Source organism: Pelophylax lessonae (genome assembly GCF_965119305.1).
Source record: "Pelophylax lessonae genome assembly, chromosome: 12".
NCBI lineage: Eukaryota > Metazoa > Chordata > Amphibia > Anura > Ranidae > Pelophylax > Pelophylax lessonae.
Window position 1 is genome coordinate 65,258,112 of NC_138779.1, and position 17,410 is coordinate 65,275,521.

At 41.6% G+C, this 17,410-nt stretch overlaps 1 protein-coding gene across 1 annotated transcript in view; it reads right to left on the reverse strand.

The window, feature by feature from the left end:
- Positions 1 to 17,410, reverse strand: part of TTC12 (tetratricopeptide repeat domain 12) — a gene marked incomplete at its 5' end in the record, with an annotated part of 180,982 nt that overhangs the window by 58,018 nt on the left and 105,554 nt on the right. Inside the window, 3 exons of the mRNA XM_082273683.1 lie at positions 690 to 778; positions 2,170 to 2,239; positions 4,790 to 4,978. Coding sequence (XP_082129809.1) covers positions 690 to 778; positions 2,170 to 2,239; positions 4,790 to 4,978 — 348 coding nt within the window. The remainder of the gene's footprint in view (positions 1 to 689; positions 779 to 2,169; positions 2,240 to 4,789; positions 4,979 to 17,410) is intronic.

The window sequence follows — 17,410 nt, forward strand, 5'->3', positions numbered from 1 at the left end:
GATACATCTTAAAGACATATTTTGGCTCTTTTATACCATAATTTGGCTCTTTTATACCATAATTAAGAGCTACTTGACTTTTTTTCCAGTAAGCCTTTTTTGGTGTTGCCCTGGTGGAGGAATACACTTGTGGTGGTCTTCACGTGTTTGAAGAACTTTTTGTTCACATTTTCCCACACATGGGGGGGTTATTAAGAGAAGACTTATACTTTATTTTTTGAATTTAAGGTTATATGGACAGTATTCCGATTATTTGTTACATGCAGGTAGATATATAATTTGAAGTAATTTAAATGTTTACTGCTTATAAAATCTAGTTGGAGTTTGGTTTCAATTTGTTAGTGCATCTAAATCTGTTAGTACATCTAACACTTCTCTCCTCTCAGATAAACAATGCTACTGTCCAACGGTGCCCCTGTGCCCCTTCATCAAGAGTGGGGGCACTCTAATACAGGAGGTGTGTTACTGGTTAAATCATGAGGTCAAAACAGAGGGGAAAAAGCCCCAAAAAAACTTAAAATGAATGCAGCCACCACATCTAATGATTGGTAAGCTGCAATATATTACATTTTTGTTTTTTGGGTTTATTACTGCTTTAAGTTTATAATTAAAGGTAGCAACCAATACATGTCCCTAAAGAAATACTGAACTCACTAAGTGGATAGCACAATACACGAATGTGAGATTACCATTTCCATTGCAGACTGCTTGCCATAATGTGAGAACTGAAATACACAGATCTGAATCTATGGAGTCCGCTTGTCTGGTGGCAAGGCTCCTGAGTGAAGGAAAAATAAACATATCAGTACAACATGATCAACAACATAGGACACATATTAGTGACATAACTAAATGTAAAAATAAAGTTACTATCAACAACGCATTCACATAATTCACATTGAAATTGTTCTGAGATGCATAGGAGAAAACATGATATAATTATTTATTGCATTACACTTGTACAACTGTCTCATATACTGAACATGGTCTAACTGACTGTAGCAGAATGGACACTGAGAATATGGTTTGGATTACTTCAAATGGGACAGTAATATTTGTCAACAATATCAATGATCCATGTTAAGGACCTAGCTGCCTTTTGCCAATAAAATACTGCTTCACACGGTCAGACTCATAGCAGAGGCTAATATCATCAGCTCAACCACCTGTCTTCCACACATTGTTGATTATGCTGATTTATTCACCTATTATCTACTGTGGGGATGTTTTTACACTTATAGTAATGTGTATTGTACTTCGGGAGCTTGATGACGAAAGGCTCAGTTTGATTGAATCACTGTTATCTATTAGTTGGAGGTTGAATACTGTTAAGTGTGTGTTAAGTCTTAAGTCTGTGTTAGTTAAGGTTGGTTGTGCTGTGTTAGTTGAGTCCATAAAATAGTCCCTAGTCCCCTCTCAGGTCCAACGGGGAATACCCCTGGAAAATGATTTAAGAAACCCCCTGCATGGGGAATCATATAAAAGCCAGCTGTGGCTGAATAAAAGTTGTTGTTGACTCCCAGAACTGTGTGTCGTCCAGTTACAGGGGGGGGGGGGGGGGGTTTACCTTGGATATGTTAGTACTTTCTCAGCTTAAAGGATTATACAGTGGAGATACCTAGGCTGGATATTGGAGCTTCGCTACACTGACCTTTACCTAACAAATAAATGATGACTACTCAAAACATTTCACACTTACAATTTGGGGGAGAACAGTTCTTTAGCCCCAGTTCACACTTATGCGAGTGCGGGAAGGCTGCGAATCCGCAGCCTGTTCCCGCATCGCACACGCACCCCCAGCAGTTCACACTGCCATATGCGATACGCTGGGGGTGTCAATGTAATCTAAACGACACCCCCAGTTTGATCGCATATCGCAGTGCGATCGTGCAGTTCGCACAGGATCGGATCGCACAAGTGTGAACCGCTGTGCGATCCGATCCTGATGCGGCTTCCAAAAAGGGTCCCTGTGCGTGTTTGGTGCGGCTGCGGTGCGAATTTAGCTATACAAACTGTATGGCTAAACTCGCACCGCACAGCCGATCGCATGTAATGTCGGAGCAGTGCGCTCCGACATTACATGCGAACCCCGCACACGCACAAGTGTGAACCGGGGCTTAAACTAGAAATGCATGTGTTGGACTAGCTCTTATGGTTTGCACCTCTTACCTATTTATAATTGTGTTTTCTCCAATGATACTGAACCCATTACTAGTTCTAAATAGAGTTTGTGCTGTACCTGTATGCAAAAACAGACAAATAAAACTCATACATAACAACTGGTATAGTATATAAAAGATACAATGATGTACAATGTTCTGCACTGAGCCATAAGGTGACCGCCCTTTAAAATTTAACAAGCAAGTGTTAAATAAGCCAAGGTTTTAGCATGTGACTGGACAGGAAAGCAGCACACTGATGAGCCCATTTTTTTTCTCCTATCAGCATGTTCATTGTAAGCTCATGAATTGGTTGGATTCTTAAGCAGCTTCTTTCTCTTTAAGCCTGTGCTCTGCTGTAAAGTGACTGCAAGAAGCTGACACCAGGTCAAATGTAGGTACTCACTCTGCTTGAAATTAAAAAAAAAATAAATGATGTATTATTGAATACAGAACTGAATTAATTTATATCTTTATCTTAAAGTAGCAATAAACTCAAAAGCAAAAATTCAACCATTAGATGTGGTGGCTGCATTTGTTTTCTTTTTAATTTTTTTTCCTCTTTATTTTACCTGGTGATCCAGCCAGTAACAAAGTTCTTGTCTTAGGCCCCTTTCACACACACGGTCTGTTCACTTCATCAGTTTAGTCACGTCAAAATGTATCAGTTTTCCATCCGTTTTTTCATCCGTTTTTCATCAGTTTTTCATCCGTTTTTTCATTCGTTTTTCTGTTTACATCCGTTTACCGTCCGATCCATATTTGACGGATGAAAAATAGGGCATTCATCCATTCCAAAAAATGGACATTGACAGATCATCCGTTGTCATCCGTTTTTACATAGAGATGCATTGGTGTCCGTTTTTCATCCGTCAACGGATGGATGAAAAACCGATAAACGGACCGAATGTGTGAAAGGGGTCTTAGTGCTGGTTCACATTTGTGCGATCACAGAGATCGCATGTAATTCGGAGCGCACTGCTCCTAAAATTACATGCGATGTCTGTGTGGTGCAAATTCACAGTACCCTTTTTTTGGTCCGCAGCAGAATCAGATCGCATGATGGTTCACACTAGTGCGATCCGATTCTGTGCAAACTTTCAGATCGCACTGTGATATGCGATCTGATCTGGGGGTGTCGTTAACTTTTAATTGACACCCCCAGCATATCGCATATGGCAGTGTGAACTGCCAGGGGTGCGGATGCGATGCGGGAACATGCTGTATATTCGCAGCGTTCCCCGCATCGCACAAATGCGAACCAGCACTTAGGGTGCATGCATTCTGGATGAAGTAGTAAAGCAGACACCTTTTGGCTGGGGCATTTTCAGTCTGAGGTGGAGGGTAGTGTTCGATGAACTAGTAGATTTAGATGGACTTGACTAATTGAACTCCAGCTAAAACTAAGCAGTTACACTATGCAGTTCCGTTTTTTTTTCCTTTGCAGATAAAGGTTTCACATTAATAAATAAAAGCTGACAATTGCAAGTTCTCTCTCAGTGTCAAATGGTTTGTCTCAACCCTCTAACTGCTACTTTGTCTGGACAGCTTGTTCTGTTAACGGACACAGAAAAAAAAACAGGCCTACTGACCAGATCAACAGGTGAAAATAAAGAAAAAAGGCAAAAAATAAATAAATCTAATACAGCTATCACATCTAAGAATTTGTGAGCTTAAATTTATAAAATCTTGTTTTTGGGTTTAACCACTTTAAAGTTATATTTGGCTGAACTGGTCATTTAAATACTGAATTGACCATAAATTCTTTCACCTGAAGTACCTAGTTAATCCTGCCAGTCACCTTTCTTCCTTAACAACAGAGGAACAGAGCAGCAGAAAGACACAACACTTAGAGCTTTGGAGAGAGATAAGTAAACACTACAGATATATGTCCCCAGGTCAGGTTCATGAATGGGGTTTACAATCACTTTAGGCACAGCCTGCATCAAGCTTTAGGCTGAACCGACGATGGAATAAAGGCACAAATTGTGTTTTCACAGTGTCCTGTAACCCCGCCCCCCGCTATCAGGAAGAAGAGATGCATGGTCACAGGACAGAACTTTAGAACTTTTTAACCTTGTAAAAAAAGGTAAGAAAGATCATTTCTGAAACAAAGCAAAATCAGTTATGGTAGCTGCATATCCATAGCTGTATTACAAAGTGTTTATAACATGGAGGTTGGTTTACTAAAAGTGGAGAGTGTAAAATCTGGTGCAGCTCTGCATTAAAAATCAGCTTCTAGTTTTTTTGTCAAAGATTAATTGAACAAGCTGAAGTTAGAAGCTGATTGGCCACCATGCACAGCTGCACCAGGTTTTGCACTCTTCAGTTTTAGTAAATCAACCCCATTGTATGATCACAACTAATTTAATGCTTTGATGTCATGTATCTGTTTGCATCATATGTTTTTTTTATACTGAAATTTGCACTAAATTGGACACTATTAGAAAGGGTATCACTGCAAATAAAATAGTATTCCACAATCCAAATACAGTTTGAAAAACATTTAATAATTCAACCTGGAATTTAAACTGTTCGTTGACTAGAGTCATCATATAAAGCTGCAAAAGCAATCTTTGCCACGAGCTAGAAAGTTAAGTATTGAATAAATCTGTGCAGACAGAACTTACAGTCCTTTACAACATTAGCCAGAAGCTGTATTCCTCCCGAGTAATAGAGTGGAACCTCATCTTCTTTGGAGAGTTTTTGGAGTAGTTTTATTACAGATTTTGCATTTTCAGCCCCAGACTCTAGATCTTGTAATGCCTTTTGTTCTTGCTTGTCTTTCCTTTCCCGAACGTCCACCTCATTCAAATACTCTGTTAGAGGAGAAGTATCTATGAATTCAACATCCCTTAGACCGCTCATGGAAATATTAATGTGGATATAAAGCACACATTTGAAGCAAACATGACTCTGCACATGGCCCTGTAAATTAGACATGTGCAGTTAGTTTCGTTCCTAAAAAAAATTTGGATGCATTTTTCATTATTTGGAGTTTTCGAATATGTTTGAGTATCTGAATTACAATATAAACAAAGTTTACCAAATGCTCCAAATAATGAATACAAAATGTGTCCAAATTTCTGAAATTTTTATTGAAATTCAAATTGAATTTTACCTTGAATTCAAACTGTAAACATATTTCTGAAATGAAAGACTGTGTGTGCTATTATAGTATAATTTCGAATAATGCTGTTTTTGTTAAGCCAAAGAGGATTAAAGAGCCATTGTAATCATTTGATGAAGATTTTTAATTTTGTTTGTTCATTTTGTAGCATTAGATTAAAAAAAAATCTTCTCTCTTGCTATTCCATCTTGTTCCTATCTCTTTGGCCTTATGGATGTGTACCGTTAGCCCACTTGCATTTTCTCACATCCGAACCCTACATGTGATTACATAAGTAGCACTGGGGCTGGGGTACGGCAGTGGGCTGAATGGCTTTTATTGCTTCCCACATTTTTTAGCCCCTATTACTTGCTGTACTATGATGCTCGCATTCCCAATGCTTGTTCTTGTTGGGTGTTGTTCTGTAACCTGTTGAACTGCATATAGATTTCTCACTCTCCTCGGACTATGATACATAGCGACTGCCTACGCTGCGAGTGTCTTTTTCCTACGTTAATATTTTGTAATTGCAGTAGGACAATTGTGACTGTTATGCCTATGTTAACGGTATTTCTTTCTATACCTTTGATGTTTTTTTTTTATTCTCATAAAATCTCAATAAAAACCATTGAAATAAAAAAAAATCTAAAATGATCTATTTAACTGATTCAAATTTATCGATTTGAACATTTACAATCGGAAAAAAAATATCAGAAAACTCAAATAGAAATTCATTAAGAAAAGACATAAAATGAATTCCGAATACAAAACCCAAATACAAATTTAACGATTCAACAGAATTTAACAAAACTAAATAACTAATCTAAACGAAGCAAAACAAAGTACATTTTTTCATCATGCACATGTCTACTGGAAATGCCAAAATGTTTTTTTTTAGTTTCAATACAGTACTAGTGATGAGCCGAACACCTCCCCATCTCGAACAGGGGAAATGTTCTAGCGAACATGCGAACTCCATTAAAGTCTATGGGACACAAACATGAAAAATAAATAGTTCTAATTTTAAAGGCTTAAATGCAAGTTATTGGCCAAAAAAGTGTATGGGGGACCTGGGTACTGCCCTGGGGGACATGAATCAATGCAAAACATTTTTTTTTTTAAATTATAGTTTATACAGGAGCAGTGATTTTAATAATGCTTAAAGAGGAAGTAAACCCTCCTCTCCAAGTTGTACCTATAGGTAAGCCTATGATAAGGCTTACCTATAGGTACTGTAAATATCTCCTAAACATGTACTGTTTAGGAGATATTTACCTTACATGTAGCCAGTGATGTCACTGGCGCATGCGCTCTGAAGGAACGGCCGCTCGTGCCGTTCCTTCAGAGTCCCGTACCGTGACCGTCGGCTCCCGCGTGTGCGCGGTAGTGACATCACCGCGGCCTCAGCCAATCAGATGGCCGGATGCCGCGATCCTGGAAGACGGGCGACTGGACATGTCTCCTGTCATAGAGGTAAGCGGGCGGCACGGCGGGGGCTCGTTCTAAGGTAAGTATTTCATAATGAGCTAGTATGCGATGCATATTAGCTCATTATGTGTTTCTCTTTCAGGGTGAAGAAAAATAAAAAAAATATGTGGGTTTACAACCTCTTTAAAGTGAAACAATAAAAATGAAAAATTCCTTTAAATATCATGCCTGGGGAGCCCCCTTAATGTGCCTGTAATTGGTAATGTATGTAGCCTGCTGCAGCATTACTGACATTACTAAATAAAAAAATATCATTTAAACTTGCTCGCAGCTGTAATGTATTGTCGGCTCCCACAATACAGATAAAAAAATGAAAAAAACAGCGTGGGGCTCGCCCCCCCCCCAGTCCATATCAGGCCCCTTGGGTCTGGTATGGATTTTAAGGGGAACTAAAACATTTAAAAAAAATAACATTTAAAAAAAAACAGCATGGGGTTACCCTTAAAATCCATACCAGACCCTTATCCGAGCACACAGCCTGGATGGCCAGGATGGGGGTGGGGGGTGAGCTCCGCCCCCCCACCCCAAAGCACCTTGCCCCATGTTGATGGGGACAGGGGTCTCTTCCCAACAGCCGTGGGCTGTGGTTATGGGGTTTTGCGGGGGGGAGGCTTATTGGAATCTTTAACATGGGGGCCCCCGGATCCCAGCCCCCATGTGAATGGATTTCGGGTAGACAAAAGCCAGTTTTGGACAAGTCCTTTATTAAAAAATTAAAATAAAAAAATAGTGTCCCCGATGAAAAAAAAAAAAAAACAAAAAAAAAAGAAAAAAAAATGAAGCTCCTGCTTTTAACCACATCCCACCCGGGCCATTGTAAATATACGGTCGGGTGGGAGTCTCCTCCTTCTGATCGGACGTTCCGGAACGTCCTTCAGAAGGAGAGAGATTGCGCCGCCGCGGGCACGCGCAGCAGCGCGATCTCGATGTGCCTGTGTCCCTAGGACACAGAACAACAAGCCTCGGCAGGAGGGCCCTGTGATTGGCCCTCCTGATCACATGACGGCTGTGTCCAATCACAGCCGTCATGTAATGTCAATACAGCCGTTGTAACGGCTTCGATCTCTTCTCCTCCTGACAGATCCTGTCAGTGAGGAGAAGAGCAGAGGATCGATACTGCAGCCGGGGTGATCAGTGAGTATTTCTAATTACTCACTGATCACAGGGGGGGTCTGTGCTGGTAATCAGATGATTGATTACCAGTGCAGCCCTGGGGGGAGGGGGTGCCACTAGAGCCACCAGGGATGCCCACCCATGACCACCAGGGATGCCCACCATGGCCACCAGGGATGGCAAACAGGGCTCAGAGAGCCTGCCAGTGGTGCCCCCCTATTAGTGCTGCCCACCAATGCCATCTATCAGTGCTGCCCACCAGTGCCCGTTATTGCCATCTATCAGTGCCGCCCACCAGTGCCCATTATTGCCCACCAGTGCTGCCTATCAGTGCCCATCAGTGCCCATCAGTGCTGCCTATCAGTGCCCATCAGCACTGCCTATCAGTGCCCACCAATGCTGCATATCAGTGCTATCTATCAGTGCCACATATCAGTGCCCATCAGTGCTGCATATCAGTGCCACCCCATCAGTGCCACCCCATCAGTGTCTCCTCATCAGTGCCTGTAAGTGCGGCATCATCAGTGCTCATCAGTGCAGGAAAAAACATATCTATTTACAAAATTTTATAACCTAAACAAAAAACTTTTTTTTTTTCAAACTTTTTGGTCTTTTTTTATTTGTGCACCAAAAAAGAAAAAACCTGGCGGTGATCAAATACCACCAAAAGAAAGCTCTATTTGTGGGGGAAAAATTACACAAATTTGGTTTAGGTACAGTGTTGCATGACCACGCAATTGTCATTCAAAATGCAACAGCGCTAAAAGCTGAAAATTGGTCTGGGAAGGAAGGGGGTTTAAGTGCCCAGTATTGAGGTGGTTAAGGACACCTCCTGCGCTAATGAGCTGTTTGAGTTTTACAGCTCTTTTATGGGGATCTGACGTCACGAGCGCCCCATAATGCACTGCTCAGGTGCAGTGAATAAATAACTGACGTCATTTATTCACTGCACCTGAGCAGTGCATTATGGGACGCTCGTGACATCAGATCCCTATACAGAGCTGTCCAATTTAAACTGTTCATTAGCGCAGGAGGTGTCTTGAGAAGCTGGAGCTTCTTTTTTTTTCTATTTTTTGGTTGCGGGCGGACGACATGATCATCAGGGACACTATTTTTTATTTTTTAATAAAGGACTTGTCCAAAACTAGCTTTTATCTTTATTTTTTTGTACACTTTTTTGGTGAATGGGTAGGGGTACGATGTACTCGATATCCATTCACATGGGGGGGCAGGATCTGTTAAAGGGGGCTTCCAGATTCCAATAAGCCTCCCCCCGCAGACCCCCACAACCACAGCCCATGGTTGTCGGGAAGAGATCCCTGTCCCCATCAACATAGGGGCAAGGTGCTTTGGGGTGGGGGGGCAGAGCCCCCCTGACCCAAAGCACCCACCCCCCCATGTTGAGGGCATGTGGCCTGGTATGGTTCAGGTGAGGGGTGCGCTCGCTCGCCCCAACCCCCATCCTGGCTAGCCAGGCTGTGTGCTCGGATAAGGGTCTGGTATGGTTCTTAGGGGGAACCCAACACCGTTTTTTTTTTATTTTGGCGTGGGGTTCCCCTTAAAATCCATACCATATCCAGACTGGGGGGGGGGAGACCCAACGCCCCACGCACTGACCTCAACAAACTGTAGAAAGCAAAAATCTGTCTCCCTGCCAGCAATGTATTATTAACTATACTATACTACACTGCACTATCTGTTAAACTCACTACACTCTCCCTGAAGGAATTTCACTTATAAATCCCCCGTTGGCCAAGGGATTTGAACCCACAACCTCTCAATTGCAAGCCTGGTATTCTACCACCTACGCCACCATCAAGCCTGCTTAGGCTGAACACGCTCTCCCTGCCTTACTAACTTCTATCTCACTCTACACACAGTACATGGCAGCGGCCCCTGAGCCATGATTGGCTAAAGGCACCTGCCTTTGGCCAATCATGGCACAGATGATTTGATTGGCTAAAGCATGGAGGGCAGAGTCCATGCTTTGGCCAATCACATAATGCACTGCCAGTGCACAGTGCATTATGAATGCTGGAACATTGAAGTTCTCGCAAGAAGCCCATTTGTTCGCCATTCGGCAAACGGGCTGTGTTTGAGTCGAACTTAGGTTCATCTCAAACACAAAGCCCATCCCTATACAGTACATTTAAATCCTTCTTGACTGCCAGCAAGGTGAATCTACAGGTACTCCCTGCCCTAGGGCCAGCGTTCCCTCTGTTCATCTGTGGCATTTGGCTGTAGTCACCTCTCTACATTTTTGATGTTTCATCTCCCTCAGCAAGGACATTTATCTGGAGAAAGCTTAAACAAGGGGTTGATGTTTTAAAGGAGAATAAGCTATTGACTTTTCGAGGAATAAGGCTCAATAGGGCAGGATTTTCAATATGAAACCAAGATCAAGAGCATGGGTACATGACATTAAATTAACAGGAGGAAAGTTAAAAATTTTTCTTAGAAAGTATTATTTTCCCGAATAGGTAGGTAATGCTTGAAATAGACTTCCAGCAGAGGGAATGAGTCAGTCAACAGTAAGTGGCTTCGAACATTCTTGGAACAAACAGAAATCTGTACTCAGACAAAAAATATTAACAAAAAAAGAAAACAAAAGAAAAAACAAAGAACCAACAAACAAAACAAAAAGCAAAAACAAAGAAACCTAAAAAAACAAGGACATGTATAAATTACCCACTTGACAAGGGTTTATCCCCTTCATGAACAAGGCATTTTTTGTTATTCAACACTGTGCTACTTTAACTGGCAATTGCACAGTCAGGCAACTCTGTACTCAAATTAAGTTTTTATCATTTTTTTTTTCATACAAAAACAGCTTTCTTTTGGTGTTATTTACCACTGCTCTCACCACAATATAAACAAAAAAATACCAAAAAGTAGAAAAAACAATTTTTTTTTTAGTTTATGTTATAAAATGTTGTAAACAAAAAATCTTTCTTCAAACATTTAGACCTGTAGTCTGTAGTCTGCTACAATTCTTTGGTAAAAATAACCCAAATCAGTATATATTATTTAGTCTGTGTGAAAGGTATAGAGTCTGCAAATTATGGTATACACTATACAGTATATTTGAAAATTGATCAATCCTGATGTACTGACTGTCTATCACATTTTTTGAGGCTCTAAAATACCAGGACAGTACAAATACCCCCCAAATGACCCCGTTTTGGAAAGTAGACAATCAAATGTACTTAGTAAGATGCATAGCGAGTTTTTTAAAGTTCTAATTTTTTGTCACATTTTTTTTTCACAATTTGTTTTCACCTATTGTCATCAGTGCAGTACAGCGTCATCACATTCAGTGATCAGGGATACTGACTGGTAGCAGTATGTAAAAAAAAAACATATTTTTTTTTCCTTTAATATTTATTTATTTATTTTTTTTACTATTTTATTTTACATGCTTTAATCAGAGAAGTTCAGTGTCACCATAGTGACACTGTACAACTCTGGGGTATTAACAGTGATTTTTTTTCACTGTTTTTGCTTATAATAGTGATGATCACTGTTTTAAGCAATATTTAACTGTCATAAATAGCTTTTCATTCATGGCAGCTTGCTTACTGTTGCTGGGTACCAAGTGCTGTGCTCCCCAGTAAGTTGCCTTGCCTGGCTGTGGCACCTGCCTGCAGTAAATGTACTGTGGGCAGACAGAAAGCAGTTTAAATCACTTTTTTCTGCCATCACTTTTCTATGTCACTAATTTTCACTTTGCAAGGCAATGGACTTTTCCCTTTCATCCTATCATATGCCGGTAAGAGATAATATTTTTGATATTATTTTTCTTGCTTGTGATTGGGTATTCTTTGCAAAGGGAATTTTCACCACATTCAGGTAATTTCTGCGGAGAGTGAAAAGCCTTCAGGAAATCAATCCAAAAGAGTCTACAAAAAGTGCATCGTGCAGACAGTAAACACAAGGAATATAGCTACATACAGACAAAACACATATGTAAGAGTTGTTTTGCCTGTAAAGAATTTATATTTTGTCCATCCAGTCCAGGCAACATAGCTCTGCTATGCAGCACAGTCTTGCCTGGTAGGCACAGGGCCTGATCTTTCTCAGCTACAGTTTCATTTTCACTTACAGGTCTTCTCAATACCCCTGTGTCTATACAGTAAATGAACAGTAGCACACTCATGAACTCATCTCTCTCCCAGCTTTCTCTCTCCCCCATCACCATTCTCCTTGCAATGCAGCATACCTTCTTGGCTTCTTATGCTACTACTCAATTGCTCCTCCAGCTATAGAGAATAGGGGAGACACCCTAAGACAGGAAGTGTGTTATTGGCCGGATTAGCAGAAGTAAATACCAGGAAATAAATCCAATAAAAAAAAGTGTCCCTGGGACTGGGATGTCTCCCTCCAGACTCAAATAGACAGTCTCCCCAGTAAAGCCTTCAGACCAGGTATGCAATGAAACCCCTCTTTTAGCTCTCAAAACTATGCACAGCTGGGATCTTGATGAGACTAGCAGAATCTTCAGCTGGGCTACCTGGAAGGGCAAGATCCCTTCTGGCTGGGAACCTCTCCTCCTGGGGAAGAGCCTTTTTCTCTGAGGCTCCAAACTATTTATGTGCTCCCCAGCTACCATCTGGGCACACTTCCCCAGGGTTTGACTAGACTCACATTAGTATTTAGAAAAGGAAAATTGCTAGCACTCTGAAAGGCCACTATAGGGGGCCAGATGTAACCAATATAGTTAAAATATGCTAAAATCAACTGTTATCAAGGAGTAAAATTAATAATAAAAATATATTGGCATAGCACCAAAAAATGGGGGACAATCATGTATGCACATGAAGGGAACCATGATTAGTAATAAATTAGTCCATGTGAGATCCCAAGGAAAAGCAGGTGTACAAGTACAAGCAAACAACTGCAGTAAGGGCAAGAGCTCCACAGAACAGGGAAGTCAGCTCTGTGAGAAAAGCATAAAAGGAAAAAGCGGAGCGCCTCTAAGTGCAGTATTATTTAATAAACCAAATTGCACACAGCAACAATACACTCACATATGATGGATAAAAGATAGGCTCTTCAATTGTATAAGTTGGTCTGGTGGTAAGCGGGGCGAAGCTTACAGGTCCAGCGTCCAAATATGTGACAGCCAGGAGATGGAACGGGAGCTAGGCGTCTTCTGGGTTCGGCTTTATCTATCCGAGGACCAAGTGGTGCATGCTCTGAAATGCGTCATGTGTCCTTACTGGCCTTGGTGACCTCACGCGGTGCACGCTGCGTTCCAGCTTAGTCCTCGTATATAGCCGACCCCGGAAGATGCCTAGCTGGCTTTACCGTCTCCCGTTCCATCTCCTGGCTGTCACATATTTGGACGCTGGACCTGTAAGCTTCGCCCCGCTTACCACCTGACCAACTTATACAATATAAGAGCCTATCTTTTATCCATCATATGTGAGTGTATAGTTGCCGTGTGCAATTTGGTTTATTAAATAATACTGCACTTAGAGGCACTCTGCCTTTTCCTTTTTCGCATTAGTATTTAGTCTGGTCATTTGACTCTCCCAGCCACTACATTCTGGAAGCCTCCAAAAGACAGGGGGAGTAATCAAACTTGCAGTCTGCAGATCCCAGAGCAGCCCAAAGCAATCACATGCGGCTGTACTAATTACACAAGAGCCATAGAACTAAATTTGCATAACCTAACTTAGCAACCTATCTGGGAGGGTGCTACATTAGGAAAACCAAACTTTTACAAATTGTTCTGGTGATAACCTTCTAAAGCTGGGTATATACTAATAGTATTTCAATTTAAAATTCATACAAAAATTCTCAGAACATTTAAATGTTGGTCAAAAGTAGTTTATTATTTAGTTAGCTTTTAAATTTTGATTTTGGAATGAATAGACTTTGCTGGATGAAATCCACACACAATGTTAAAAATTCCATGCTGCCCCCTTCAAATTTTCTTGCCCCTTTGGTCAAAAACGAAAGTCGATCTGACCCCACTAATGATCAGAAAAGGAACAATTGTCCTTACAATAAAAAATGTCAAAAACATTTCTACTAGTGTGTACTAAGGAAAAACAGTGCTGGAAGCCAGCCTTATGCAGCTAAGATGTAGGCTACTGAATGCCATTTTAAAATAAAGCAAGAGAAAAATTAGCCTAATTTTTTCTATTGTACATTGTCAAAATCTTCCAAAAAATCAGGTTATCATGTACAAACAAGAAACATTTGAGAAAGAATTGTAAACGATGATGAAAATAAATAAAAACATACAGAAAAATAGCAACAACTCAAACATTGCAGTCTTGTTTTTAATAACAGTTGACCTTTGAGATACTGAGCACTACTGGCAGGGAGACAGTTAATATAAATGCATTCTGCAATGATAGGCTACATTAGGCTTCAACCTATATCTATTTTTCATAACTGTGAAACTGGCCTTATTTCTTTCTCCCTAGGATATTAACCGACCAAGCTTGTACTGGCTCACACATAAGGGTGGACATTATGAAACACCCTCAGGCTTAGCTTTGCATGTGCTACCAATGAATATCTCTCAGGCTTCTCTTAAGAAGCAACATCATGTCAACATAAATTAGGGATTTCAATTGCGTATGCTCACTGTGCGTTAGATAAGATAAACCTTGCCTGAAATGGATATTTATATAGAACTAGACGTGGATACAGCTATATATAAATGTCTACGACTAATGACCTGACATTTACAGACATTAATGCTACATATTTGTATAGATCAACAGTACATTTATATCCAATGTTGCTATAAAATGCTGAAACTGTTACTGTCTAACTATAGCATTTTCCCAGTTTTAACCAAATTTTCTATTTTCTACCCAATTTTAAGGTGACATTAGGTGACATGCTTATTTTCCAAAAATAATCTATAAATAATGGTGTAACCTATTTTTCATGAAGTTGTTTCTTATTGTGTTTTTTGTTCTCCTTGTAAAGTCCTCCATGAGCTCTCAAACATCTCCTTATCCTCTTCACTTCACAATTATTATCTCTGCTCTATGAACACTGCACATGCCATAGTACACAGTCCACCTTAAGAGCAAACAGGAAAGGGTGGCTCTACTCCTACATACAGTGGAACAATGTAGAATGAACGTAGCCACCCTCTAACAGGAAGTTGGATCACAGCAGCAAAAAAGGAATTTGGAGATTTGAAAGAGATTAAGAGCAATTGAAGGTACTTTTTTTAATTCAATTCAAACTAAAGGCAAAACTTTTTTTCTAGTTTTGGATAGATTGGAATTAGATCCCCATGAGCCTACAGAAAGGGGAGAACACTGGTACACAAATTGGCAGTCATGTTCCCCCTGGAGTATGGAGGGGATGATGATGATGAGATCACTGACGCAACTTGGGTGCCTGATAGAGCAGAGGAGGAAAGTGAGGGTGAGGCACAGCCCCAACAAAGCCACCATCATGGAAGAGTAGACAGCAGCCACCCTTTTCCATCACATTGTGAAGCTGTTATCTCCCCGCACCCTTCCCATAGCTCAGCTGTCTGGTCCCTTTTAGCGCATGTGCAGCCGATCGCACTGTTGCAATTTGAAATTTGCAAACTTTGTCTCAAGCACATCAAGCAAGCAAAAACACCAGCCATTTGGGTACCACATGCCTTACAAGGCATTCACCCTCCCACCACTCAGCCCATTGGCAAGAGCACCCGAAAGCCACACAAAAGGGACGCAATTTAGTTCCTCCTCCTTACTCACCTCAGTCTACCCCCGCTATACCTTATGACCTCTCAGCAGTCTCCACTTACAGGATGGTATAGAGCAGGGTGTCCCAGGTCCTTGCAGCACATCTGCTAGTAGCACACCAACAGCTGTAGACTATAGCTGGCAAATTTCTCTGCCCCATCTGCTGCAGTGGAAAAAAAAATACAGTCACTGCCACCCACATGGCCAGCGTCTAAATGCAAGCTTGTCAAAGCTGCTGGCTTTATAACTTCTGCTTTTCTATCTGGTGGATTCTGCCCTTTTCCATGAATTTGCAGAATGTGCTGTACCACAATGGCAGGTTCCCAGTCAGTATTTATTTCCATGTAAGGCCTTTCCAGCTCTGTACTATAAGATGGAAGGCAATGTTGTGGCATCGTTGGGCAAGGCAGTCAGCCGCAAAGTCCGCGTTACTGCTGACACGTGGTCCAGCAAGCATGGTCAGGGATGCTATATTTTGTTCACAGCAGACTGGGTAACTCTACTTGAAATTTGGAAGGATGCAGGACAGGGCTCAGTGCTGCAGCTTGTTGTGCAGCCACATCTCCATACAGCTAGGAGTGATGATGTGAGATTTGTCAGCTCTACCCTCTCCTCCTCCATGCCCTCCTCTGCTGAATTGTCCTATGAACCACAAGTACCCCTAAGCATTGAAGGGTCTATTCAATGAGTCGGGCAAAAAAGGTGCAATGCAATGCTTCAGTTGGTGTGTCTAGGGGACAGGAACCACACTGGAGCAGTAATTCTTGCAGCTCTGCAGGGTTAGGCCAAGAGGTGGTTTACACCACACCAGCTGTAGCCAGGAATGGTGGTGTGCGATAATGGCACAAACCTCCTGTCCGCCCTTTGACAGGAAAGGTGGACACATGTGCCATGTCTGGCACATGTCCTTAATTTGGTGGTGCAGTGTTTCCTAACTAGGTACCCAGGGTTGGAAGATCTGCTAAAGCAGGCCAGAAGAGTCTGTAACCATTTCAGGTGGTTATACACAGCCAGTGCTCGGTTGGATGAAATTTAGCAGGAATTGCACCTGCCCATAAACCGCCTGATTTGTGACATGCCCACCAGGTGGAACTCAACTTTGCCAATGTTGCAGCGGATGAACATGCAGTAGAGAGCCGTTAACAAGTCCCTTTGTGAGTATGGCACAATGACAGCCTCAGGCATGCTCAGCTTTTTTTCCCCACGCCAATGGCTTCTTATAAAGGATGCAGGAACTGTACTGTCACCATGTAAAGAGGCCACAAGTCTGTGGAAGAGACACCAGAATGTATCCAAAAAAAATCTCTAATCTTGTTCCCAGTGCAGTACATTGTGGCCTCATTATGCAGACTAGCTCCTCAAGCCGTTGTTTACAAAATAAAGAAAGCTTGCAGGGAAAATGTAATTGTTTGGCTTTTTAAATGCAATTATTTCTGCAGCAGCTTCTATACACATTACAAATGTGCCACTTTACAGGTAGACTAAGGAGACACCCCAGGCACTATGTTGAAACAAATTTATTTTTATTGTTTTTTCTCATTTTGATGCTTTCATTTAACCATTTGCCGACCAGTCACGTTGACCGTACTGCGGCAAAGTGGCTCGATTCTGTCCAGCGACGTAGACCTACGTCGCTGGACTCCTCCCCCTGTAGGCGGCGCTCGCGCGCCGTGGGAGGCGCGCTCCCACTGTTTTCAGTCACAGCGGGAGTCGGGCCAGGGAAGGAGCGGTGGCGATCGCCGCTGCTCTTCCCCAATCATCGGGGAATCCAGTTTGGAGATCCGCCCGCTTGTGTAAAAAGAGCGGGCGGATCTCCTAAGTGACAAGGA